This window comes from Erinaceus europaeus, chromosome 11 (assembly GCF_950295315.1).
Source record: "Erinaceus europaeus chromosome 11, mEriEur2.1, whole genome shotgun sequence".
Lineage (NCBI taxonomy): Eukaryota > Metazoa > Chordata > Mammalia > Eulipotyphla > Erinaceidae > Erinaceus > Erinaceus europaeus.
Genome location: NC_080172.1, coordinates 115,051,827 through 115,063,569, shown reverse-complemented (window position 1 = coordinate 115,063,569; position 11,743 = coordinate 115,051,827). Strand labels below are relative to the sequence as shown.

At 43.3% G+C, this 11,743-nt stretch overlaps 1 protein-coding gene across 6 annotated transcripts in view; it reads right to left on the bottom strand.

Moving 5' to 3' along the window:
• The window catches only part of SPEN (spen family transcriptional repressor), a 76,103-nt gene that overhangs the window by 24,668 nt on the left and 39,692 nt on the right, over positions 1-11,743 (bottom strand). For 5 of the 6 annotated variants that reach the window (XM_060202316.1, XM_060202318.1, XM_060202319.1 and 2 more), the window contains 2 exons: positions 3,928-4,088; positions 1,944-2,144 (listed from right to left, as the gene is read on the bottom strand). In XM_060202316.1, the coding sequence (XP_060058299.1) occupies positions 1,944-2,144; positions 3,928-4,088 (362 nt within the window). The remainder of the gene's footprint in view (positions 1-1,943; positions 2,145-3,927; positions 4,089-11,743) is intronic. The other variant, XM_060202317.1, reaches the window with a different exon arrangement.

The following is an 11,743-nucleotide window of genomic DNA, read 5'->3' as shown; positions in this document are numbered from 1 at the left end:
AGAATACATCTCATTCCAGATTGCGGTTCTTTAGTTCTGATAAGAGTTCAGCTAAAGCTTTCCAGCATCATCAAAAATAGGTATCTCTAGAGTCAGACAGACTCAAAGGCTGCTCAGGGCTCAAATATCTGTCTCTATATTTCAGTACATCTCAAAGGGGTAGCTCTTATTTCAAGCTCAACTAGGTCTCCTTGAAACTAATACAGGGCAGGTACTTAGAAATGTTTAAAGGAGAAAGATAGAAAAAGAGTAACTCAGACTAATCTTGAGGTTTGTTCTCCTGGAAACAAAATCAGAAGACTAAAGCACATTTTGTCACCATCAAAACGGGCAACTTCATCTCCATCAAAAGCTGAGTAAAATTTCAAAACCCGAATTTGTTTAAGCAAAGGAAAGCAAGTGTGCATTTTCCACATGTGATCTATCCAGTCTCCATTGCTAGTCTTAATGTCTTAGTGTCTTTTTTTAATGAGCATTTTACTTTATTTTAATGACAGGTACAGGGAGAAAAACACAGAAATACCAGAGCACTGCATGGCTCTGGCTTATGGTGGTGCTGGGGATTGAACCTGGAACCTCGGAGCCTCAGGCATGAAAAGTCTTTTTGTAGACCCATCACGTCGTCTCCTCAGCCCTGTTTCAGTGTCTATATGCTACTGAAAAAAACCCTGTTAATCCCACATTTTCATGTGTAGGACTCTAAGACTGCCTTGACATGGAAAAAAAAAAAAAAAACACAAACTTAAAAAGGCACAAAAGGAATCTTCTGCAAAGCTGGGCTTTCTTGTATTTAGATCTATTTTCTTCCAAGAGGTCCCTGAACAAAGGAAGAAATCTGTTCTGTACATTTCAATACAAGGCATTCAGGGCTGAAACGTTCCACTAATACGGAAAAACCGGGGCTCCACACAGAGCTAGCTAACTACTCTCAAACACCCACTAAACTTCACTGGTAAGCAGGTAAAGGCCAAGTACTTCTCAGGTGCAAACTAATACGGAAAAACACTTCTTTTTCCCCCCACGGTAAAGATCTCAATCCTCAGCATTTCATCAACATCTCAGCTAGTCCCACCATTGGCAATACAGCATGCTAGAAATTATTCTCATCTACTGGCAGTGCTTCTGAACTAGGTCCTCAGTACCTAAGTTATATATTGCTCTAAAAATGCACGCAGACTACAGGTTCTAAATACCAGTCCTTACGTTAGTTCTGACCATTTCCACAAACTTAAGAGAAAAAACGATTGTGGAGGGAGTCAGGCGGCAGCGCAGCTGGTTAAGCGCATGTGGCGCAAAGCGCAAGGACCCGAGTAAGGATCCTGGTTGGAGACCCCAGCTCCCCACCTGCAGGGGAGTCGCTTCACGGGCGGTGAAGCAGGTCTGCAGGTGTCTGTCTTTCTCTCCCCCTCTGTCTTCCCCTCCTCTCTCCATTTCTCTCTGTTCTATCTAACAATGATGACAACAACAACAACTACAACAACAATGAAAAACAACAAGGGCAACAAAAGAGAAAAACAAACAAACATATAATGGGCCCGGGAGGTTCCACAATGGATGGGGCATTGGACTCCGAGACATGAAGTCCCGACTTCAATCTCTAGCACTGCATGTACTGGTGATGCTCTGGTTCTCTTCTGTACCCCACCCATTCTATCCATTCATTTGTTCATTTATTATTAATTTTAACTAGAGCACTGTTCAACTCTGGCTTATGGTGATGCTGGGGGTTGATCTGGGACCGCGGAGCTTCACCATGAAAGTCTTTTGCAGAACCATTATGTTGTCTCCCTCATCCACAAATACATCTTTTAAAAAATTAAATTTAAATAAACAAAACAGAAGACACCAGAAGTAAATTAAAATAGTGTCCACATTCAAGATACCATGCTGTTCTTCCCCAAACTGGCATACAAATAACATTACTCGACTCCCATGTCTCTTACCTGGCCCTATCCACGCTGTCACTTCAATCTGCATACCAAAGAAAAGTTTTCCTTTTGAAGCAGTCAATGCTTTTTCTTGGTCCTCTTGCTGACGAAAGAATACCAGACCATATCTCTCTTCTGAAGCTCCATGAATCTGCACTGAAGTCACCTTTCCAAATTTCTTAAATTCATGGAAAAGGCCATCTTTAAGGCTTGTATCTAAATCCCCAAACAAAAACAAGTATCTTACTTAGTTACAGCTACTAAATCATCAGCCAGATTTTTTACCTAAGTTTTGTTAACAGTAAAAGTATCGCTTTTCCAAGTCCAGAAACTCTGAAAGGTACTTTAAAGATCTCGGTACCTTTCTGAAAATGAGCCGAGTGTTAGAAGACACTACTGCTTCCTTACTAGGTACAAATACATTGTGGTGACGTGGGGGAAAAAAGCTCTTACAGCTTACAGATAAATACGAAAGTATATATTTAGGTCAGAATAAAATACATCACACCAGGATCCACTTTAAAAGGAGAAAGGCAACAAAACCAGGGAAGAGGTAAGATGGAAACAGAATGAAGCATGGGAAAAATGCTTTTCTAAATACAGGACACGCTGTAAGGGTGTTCATTTTGTTATCCCTTTGTTTAGGACACGTTTAATACTTTCATAACAAGAACTTTATATGCACACATAACATGCACAACACCTTTAAAGATCGGAGAAAGTCTCATTTCTAGTTCTTCGAGCAATTATAAAATGTGTGGGAAGCAGTATATGAAATGTAACGCGGCCTTGGGGTGGCCCAGGAGGTGGTGCAGTGGGTAGAGTGCTTCACTTGCAAGGCTGAGATGTCAGTTCACCAGGTCTCGTGCTCTCCAGAGTGATGCTCTAGTGCCGTGCCCCGCCCCGCCCCGCCCCGCATCAACAAGTCAATTGTTTATTTACTGATAGGCACAGAGATGGAGGGGGAGGGGAGACAGAAAGGGAGAAAGATAGCTGCTGCACCCCTGGAGGTGGGGGCCAGGTCTTGAACCTAGGTCACGCACTTTATTATCCAAGTGAGCTATTTTAAAAATTTTTTTATCTATTATTACTGGATAGAGATGGAGAGAAATTGAGAGGCGGGGGAGATCCAGAGGGGAAAGAGACAGAGAGACAACTGCAGCCCTGCTCCACCACTCATGAAGCTTTCCCCCTGCAGGTGGGGACCAGGGACTTGAACCTCAGTCCTTGCGAACTGTAATGTGAGCACTTAACCAGGTGCCACCACCTGGCCCCTCCAAGTGAGCTATTCCACTGGCCCAAAAAGTATCGCTTTGCAGTCAGTTTTTAATCATACTGTTATGCCCAGCATTACTTCACAGTAAACAGGGCTTAGAAGATAGCACAGTGGCTGTTCAGAGGACTCTCACGCCTGAAGCTCCAAGGTCCCCGGTTCAATCTCCAGCACCACCAGAAGCCAGAGCTAGAGCTGAGCAGTGCTCTTAATTTTTTTTTCTCTGTATCTCTCTCTCATTAAGTAAGTAAATAATAAAACTGTAAAGAAACTGTGATCTTTTTAAATATCTTTTCTAAAAGTTTTTTATTTATTTCAATGAGAGAACGAGAGATCACAGAGGGAGCTACCACAGCACTGCTGAGCTCTGGCTTATGGTGGTGCTGGAGCCTGAACCTGGAACCTCAAAGCTTCAGGCGCGGGAAGTCTTCTGCAGAGCCGTTAAGCTGTTTGCCGACCTCAAACCGTGCTCTGTTCATAAAGCACACACAATGCTGTGCACCTGTGGCACACGATGAGTCTGACGTGTGCGTACATAATACAAGGAAAATAGTAAAGGAAGTAAATAAGATCGTAACATAATGTTCATACTTAACGAGCCAGACATTTTATAAAGCATGTCAGTGTAGCACAATGAGAAGCTTGTTTTCACTGAAAAATACACAGATTCAAGTTGCTCGCCTCACTCTTCTCTAGTAACAGAGAGGAAAGGAACAAGATACTCACCTGTGGAGCGCACTGGAAGATTCTGGACCTTGATCCCAAAACTTTTACGAGGCTCATCTTTTTCCAGAGATGAAAGCAACTGGGAAGTAGGTGCCGGGACTGCTGCCGACTGAACTGATCGGGCTGGGGAGTCGTCACTTGAGCTACTGCTGGACTCGCTGCTGTAAATGAGGGGAATTTCAGTGAAAAGAACTTCTTAAAAACTGACAAATGACAATGCTTACAAGTCACAAATCTTGGGCCTGGATCTCCAACACCCTGCTCTCTCTACATCTAGTTCAATCTCTATCTTCAGAGACTGGAGAAGACAGCAAGCGCTGGTCTAGCCACGTGCGGCCAAAGCAAATCTCTTTTTAACCACAGACTACATGTTACATAAGGGCAAATGCTTCGTTCTGTGCACAAGTCTATTAATCCACTCACATCAAGTAAAACTGATCATAATAAGCATGAGACGGTGCACTAGCTCACTGAAATAGTGTACTGCTTTGCCATGTAAATAATGGGGGGGGGGGGGCAGTAGCACACCCGGTGAAGGACAGGATCCTGGTTCAAGTCCCCAGCTCCCCCTCCTCTCCACTTCTCTCTGTCCTATTGGATAACAACAATGACAACAATAACAACTACAATGGATGAAAGATGGCCGCGGAGCAGTGGATTCATAGTGCAGGCACCAAACATAACCCTGGAGGCAAAAAAAAAAAAAAAAAGCCAAGTTTCCAGCCCGGCCCCCACCTCACAGAGGGAAGTTTCGGCGCTGTGAGAGAGAGAGGCAAAGGGGGCCGTGCTCTTGCTGACAGAAGATAAACACAATTCACTGAAGGATAAAGGAACTGAAGGGGCCAGGCAACGGTGCACCCAGTTGAATACAGAGACCCTTGTTCAAGTCCCCTACGCTGCAAGTGACTCTTTTTCTTTCCGTCTCTATATCCCTCCCCGTCAACTTCTGTCTCTGATCAAAATAGATAAAGTAAATATATAAATAAGAGTATGTTTGCATTTTAAATTCAAAAACCTCAAGCTGAAATCTTGGCTCAGCATGTGTCCCTGGAAAAGACACTTCATCTTTTCTTTAGCCTAAATTTCTACACCCACAAAGTAGAAATAATAACAGTACCTATCTCGTGGGATTAACAGTAAATAATAATAGTACCTATTAAATAATTAACAGTAAACAATAACAGTACCTATCTCGTGGGGATTAACCCCATAAATAAGGGGTTAGGTGGGGCAGAATGCACAAGAAGCTGACTTCCAGACCCTGGGCCCCACGGGCAGGGCAGCTTCATGAGCAGTGCGGCAGTGCTACAGAGGTCTCTCTCCCTTACTCCCCCCTTCAGTCTATCTATAACCAATAAATCATTAGATCATTTTTTTAAAGAGAAAGCCAATAAAATAACCCACAAATTTACAAAGTTTTGAACACAATAGCAGTCAGTAAATGACAATCACCAGCTATTACATACAACACCTCCTCCTCACAGGCAAGTTAATACTCAGGAAAATTTGAAATAAATTTCCCAGGTAATTTTTTTTTTTTTAAATCAGAGCACTGCTCCATACTAGCTTATGGTGGTGGTGCTGGGAACTGAACCTGGGATCCTTGGTGTGTCAGACATGAAAGTCTTTTTGCATAACCATTATGATTATCTCCCCTGCCCTCCCAGGCAATTTTAATTTAAATTTTGCTGGAAGACTAATAAAAAACATTATATAAGTTATCTGACTCTTAGTAGTTTAGGCTCTTCTCATGAACACTGTGGAAAATGAAAGTCAAAGAGATCTACTGTTAGAAGACTACTGTTAATTTCTGCTTCATGACTATTTTCTTCAATTTAACCCAATTCCCAAAAAGACTGGAGAGCAGCCTAAGAGGTGACAAGGAGGGGTTAATCAGTCCAATGCCTTACCCACTTTTGGGCCACAATCTTTTTTTTAATTTTATTTTATTTTATTTACCAAGAGACCAGGCACTGCTCAGCTCTAGCTTTAAATTCTTACAGTGCTTCAAATACAGGGATAAAAAACTATTTGCAGGTTTTAAATTTTGACTCTGTAACCTGCCTCCTTGTTGCAGATGTCTTATCTTTAAGCAAGTGGCTTGGAAGGGTTAAGCCACTCTGAGCACACTCCTACAAGTGTGAAGCAACATTTGCATTCACCAAGGTTCTCCTGTGCAAATCATCTCGAAAGCAGTTAGATGACTGAAATCTGATCCTAGAAGCTGAGAGAAATTTGCAGTCGTGTTTTTTAAAAAGAAATAAATGCTTTAAGAAAACAAGGTGTTAAGCCCCAAGGTCCCAGGTTCAATCCCCACACAACCATAAATTAGAGCTCTGGCAAAAAAGAAAAAAGAAAATAAGGTACCAACACAAAGAACCTACTCGCACTGTTCCTCGTTTCTCACACAAAAAGGCTTCGAGTCCCCTATAGGTGTATATATGCAGCTGTTTGCTGGTTATACGTAAGAGCTTCACGAGACAGAAAGCAGCCCGGGGCAGTGCTGTCTACCCTACCAGGAGCCTCAGACATTCGAGTTCGGCTGGAGTCACGTTTATCCCAGTCACAGCCTCTATAGTTTGAAGCCAACAAAACCTTATGCCACTGACAGCCAAACTAAGGTCTCTAAGTTACAAACTACTAGGGACAAAGATCTCAACACAGAACTACAAGACACGGCTACGTCTCTTATAAATTAATGGGTTTCAGCTTCCTCATCTATAAAAATAATTTGTTTGCTAGACCACGCAACAATGTTACCAATACTAAATGAGTAAGAGGCTTTATTTTCATTCAATAGAAAGTTAACAAAAGGAAGCTTTTAGAATGGAAGGGAAAAGTTCTTGTTAAATGTTTTCAGTGCTCCAAGCAATACAAAGTCCCTCACAATGCCACCAGCTGCCTACAGTACAGGCTATGTTATGTGACCCGTCAACTTTAATAAGCTCCGGATGAATCATAAAATAGCCATTAAGTAGACAATTTAATGACAAGGCCATCGGTGCCTTATATACACCACAATTCCTTAGTAATTGGGGAAGAAAGTAAATTGGGCAAGGGCAGAGCTTCTAGATAATGAGGCAGCAAAAATAAAAGCTTTTAAAAGATGTTTAATGTTATGTTTTATTCATATTTGATAGGGTATAGAGAAGATAAGAGGCGTGGTTTTCTCAGACTGACACTGAGAAAGAACAGCCCGTGCGCCCTGCTTCACACCAAGCTTCCCTCCTGCAGGTTGAGACCTGGGTCCTTGCCTGTGGTAATGTGCACTCAACCCTTCAAGATTAAGTGTTTGTTTTTTGTTTTTAACCAGAGCACTGATCGGCTCTGGTTTGTGGTGGCGCAGAGGATTGAACCTTGGACTTCGGAGACTCAGGCGTGACAGTCTGTTTGTGTAACCATTATGCTGTCTACCCCCGCCCCCGAAACTGTTCTATATAAAATCGTCTGATGAAAGTGGAAAGGCCGCGTGGTAGCTCACCTAGAAGAGCACACACGTTGCAGTCAGTGCTCCGAGGACCTGGGTTCAACCCTCCAGCCCCCATCTGAAGGCGGAAAGCTTCACCAGTAGTGAAGGTACTGCAGGTGCACCCCTCCTCTCATTCTTCTCCCCACCATGCCACTCCTCTCTCCTTCCCTCTCAAATACTATCCAAAACAGAAAGGAAGATGGATCAATCAAGGGTGCTAAAGTACAAGCCACCTGGAGGTGGTGCAGTGACTAAGGCGCTTAGACTCTTAAGTTCTGCGTTCACTCCCCAGCACTGCATGTGCCAGAGTAATGCTTTGATTTGCTCTCCCCCATCAGATTAATAATCAACCTTTAAATGCTTTTAAAAAAACAAAGCACAAAATAATGATAAAAAAATAAATCTGGAGGGCGATGCACCTGGCTGAGCATATGCATTACAGTGCACCAGGACCTGGGTTCAAGTCCCCAGTCCTCACCTGCAGGGGAAAAGCTTCATGAGTGGTGAAACGGTGCTCCAAGTGTTTCTTTTCCTCTCTCCCTCCCTCTGTCCTATCAAATAAATAAATAAATATTCAATTAAAAAAAATAATAATGTCACAAATGCCATAGCATAGCGGTAGCTCATGGACTTATATCCAACAGGTCCTGGGTTCCATGTCCAGAACCACTCAAAATTATGGGGTGCTCTGGTTAAAAAAGTAAAGGTTGGGAGTCGGGCGGTAGCGCAATGGATTAAGCACACATGGCACAAAGCACAAGGACCGGTGTAAGGATCCTGGTTCGAGCCCCCAGCTCCCCTCTCTGTCTTCCCCTCCTCTATTTCTCTCTGTCCTATCCAACAACGACGACATCAATAACAACAATAATAAAACAACAAGGGCAACAAAAGGAAACAAATAAATATTTAAAATAAAATAAAGGTTGTAGGGGTCAGGCGGTAGTGTAGCAGATTGAGCACATGTGCTGCGAAGCGTAAGGACAAACATGAGGATACTGGTTCGAACCCCCGGCTCCCCACCTGCAGGGCAGTCGCTTCACAGGCAGTGGTGAAGCAGGTCTGCAGGTGTCTGTCTTTCTCTCCCCGTCTTCCCGGCCTCTCTCCATTTCTCTCTGTCCTCCCCAACAATGACATCAATAACAATTAACAACAAGGGCAACAAAAGGGAAAATAAATATTTAAAAATAAATAAAGGTTATTGGGGGCCCCCGGCTCCCCACTTGCAGGGGGGTCACTTCACAAGCAGTGAAGCAGGTCTGCAGGTGTCTTTCTCCTCCCTACCTCCCCCTGCTCTTTCGATGTCTCTCTGTCCTACCCAACAACAACAGCAATTAACAGTAATAACATCAACAAGGGCAACAAAAATGCGGAAAAAACGGCCTCCAGGAGCAATGGATTTATAGTGCTGGCACTGAGCCCCAGTGATAACCCTGGAGGCCATAAATAAATAAATAAATAAATAAATAAATAAATAAATAATACAGGTTTCAGAGAGAGCATCAGCAGTAGCCCACCAAACTTTGGTGCCTGTCACCCAGAGGCCCCAGGTTCAAATCCCTGGCACCAGAGTGGAGCAGTGCTCTGGTCCTCTCCTCTCATTGTAAGAAAGCTTTGGAAAAAAATAAAAGAATTTACCCAAATGAAGCTGAGAAACAAAATTTTGACAAAGGGATTTTGTTGTTGTTTTCTATTTTTTAAAGACTTATTCTATTTAAAAAAAAAAAAAGATTAAAGATTTATCCTATCTTAACGAGAGAGAGACTAGACTTGAGCACGAATCTGGCTTTTGGTGATACCAGGAATTAAACTTGAGACATCTAAGTCTCGGGTGTGAAAATCCAGTGGACAATCGCTACCCTCTCTCTCCACACACCCCCCCCACACACACACATATTACTGCTGAACACTTTTTTCAGAGCATGGCTTTAATATAAAATCACCGCCAATCAGGACCCCAGAGGTTGATGTGTAGCGTCCGTCAGGGATATGGTAGGTGGGAAGGTGCATGGCTGTGGAACCCAGAGGACGCTCAGATCCTCCCGGCCTGGTGATGGCTCACCTCGATCCCACATGAATCAGGAGACAATAAAAGAGATAAACGCTTCTGGCCTGGGGATCAATACATTTATAATAAACACTGTTGAGCATTAAGCATCAGAGTCAAAACCAAAAGTAAAGATGGAGAACAGGTAACTACATTCCCCGTGTGCAGGGGAAAGTGTCTGCATCGTGAAGTTCAAGTACGAATCCTGCAGAGATATTCCCAGCTCTTGAGGCGGCTGTGTGGAGGCCTAGGAGAGTTCCTCAGGCTGAGCCTGTGGCCTCATGAGGGAGATACCCTGGTTCCATCTGGAGCAAAGGATGGCATTTGGGGGCATGATTTTTTTTTTTTAAAGAGAAGAACAATTAACAGATTTAGAAAACTCTGCAGTCCAAACAGTTAAAAGTCTCCATTTGTTAAAGGCAGATATAAACTTAAGTGACAAGTGACAGTGTTCCAACGACCTCGATTGTCCCATCAGCGGCTATGTAGTCAATACGTAAGCTCGAGTTAACAGAGGGAGGAAGCAGAGCAACATTTTTCCATCAGTCTTGGGCAATTCAAAATTTATCCACTATTCTTAGTGCTTCTGTCTCATAAGAGAAAAAATAATCTAATTTCTTAGACGGAATACTACAGAAAGTGATCTCCCTATTACCTATTACCTATTACCGTAATTTTCCCAGGTCCAAATTCCCAGTGCGGCCTGGCTATTTCTGGGGAGTGCATAAAGTCTCTGAACTGGTTTGAGGATCTGTGGAGTTATCCAAGGCTCTTTAGGGGGTCTCATGTTCTCCCTGTAGCAACTAAACATGCACGTGATGCCAGATTTTCCCCTAAGACTTCACGGGGGTTGGGAGCAGGGTTACAGTCACCAGCCACAGTTTAAGTACAGCACCAGTTAAGAGAATCTAGCTAGCTTATTAAGACACACAGTAAAGATATTGGGTGGGGGAGCACTATCAGTGGCACAGTGATTATGCAAACAGACTCTCGTGTCTGAGGCCCCAAGACCCCCCAGGTTCACTCGCCTACGACACCATAAGCCAACGCTGAGCAGAGCTCTGGTAAAACAGTAATAATTATATTTATTTGCATGAAGTGGCTGGGTTATGAACTGATGGTGTAGGGCACATGTCTTGGAAGTATAAAGGTCTTGAGTTCAAGCCCCAGCACCATATATACTGACTCTATTTTTCATTAATAAATACTTGGGTTTTGGTTTTTTTTTTTTTTTAAGGTCTTTGTAACAACAACAAAGACTATGAAAGCTGGCTAAAGTTTTTTTGAAATATTTTTAAAGTATTTTTTTATTTTTATTTTTATTTTTGAGAGAGATGCAGAGAGAGAAAGACAGAGAGAAACCCCAGAGCCCTGCTCAGCTCTGGCTTAGGGTGGTGCGGGGGACAGAACCTGGGACTTCGCAGCCTCAGGCATGAGTTTCTTTACATAACCATTATGCTGTCTACCCTAGTTTTAGTTGGCTAAAGTTTTAAAAATAATTTTCACACAAGCTAGAAATCAGTCATTAAATTGACGCGGTATGTTACTTCCTGCAAACAGGTGAGGCGTCAAGCTAGACCGCACGAGCATCTTCGCGTCTCCCATCAGACCCTTCCTCCTTTTGCTCTGCTTTGCTAATGCGCTGTCTCCGTGGAAGCACAGGAAGCCAAAGCCCCTCACCTCTGGCTACCATCACTACCTCACTACTAAGGGCGGAGCTGCACAAGGAACACTCCTTCAATTTCTCGCTGATGTGGATTTAGATAGCAGACGTGCTTTAGGTCAATTTTTACATGAGGCTGTGCAGCCCCAAGTGCCTCTTGCTTTATCTGGCCCACTTCTGGTACTAAAAAAGGAAGAACAAAAGAAAGAGTTCAGTCATTTGCCTAAAAGAGACCGTCTGATACCAACAGGTTCAGTTCCCGTGGCTCTAGGGAGCGCACTTCACCCCCTGGCATTCTTGCGCTGACAGTCATCGCTTGGGCCTCCCTGGCACACTGCAGTTCTCTCCAGCGTATGTAGCTAGCTCTCAACAGCACACCAGAGAATCTCGTCCTACTCGGACATAGAAATGAGATGAAAGCAAACACAATTCTTCCTGTCTGGCATCAAGACCTCTGAGTTTCATGACTTGGTTAAAGCAACGGAAACTGATGGTGACCAAGAATGGCGTTAATACCAACTTTTTGGTCAATCTCTCATACTTGTGAGATAATAATGACCAAAAAGAGTGAATTTTTTTCTCCCTCCAGGGTTATTTCTGAGGTTTGGTGCCTGTGTCATGAATCCACTGCTCCTGGAGG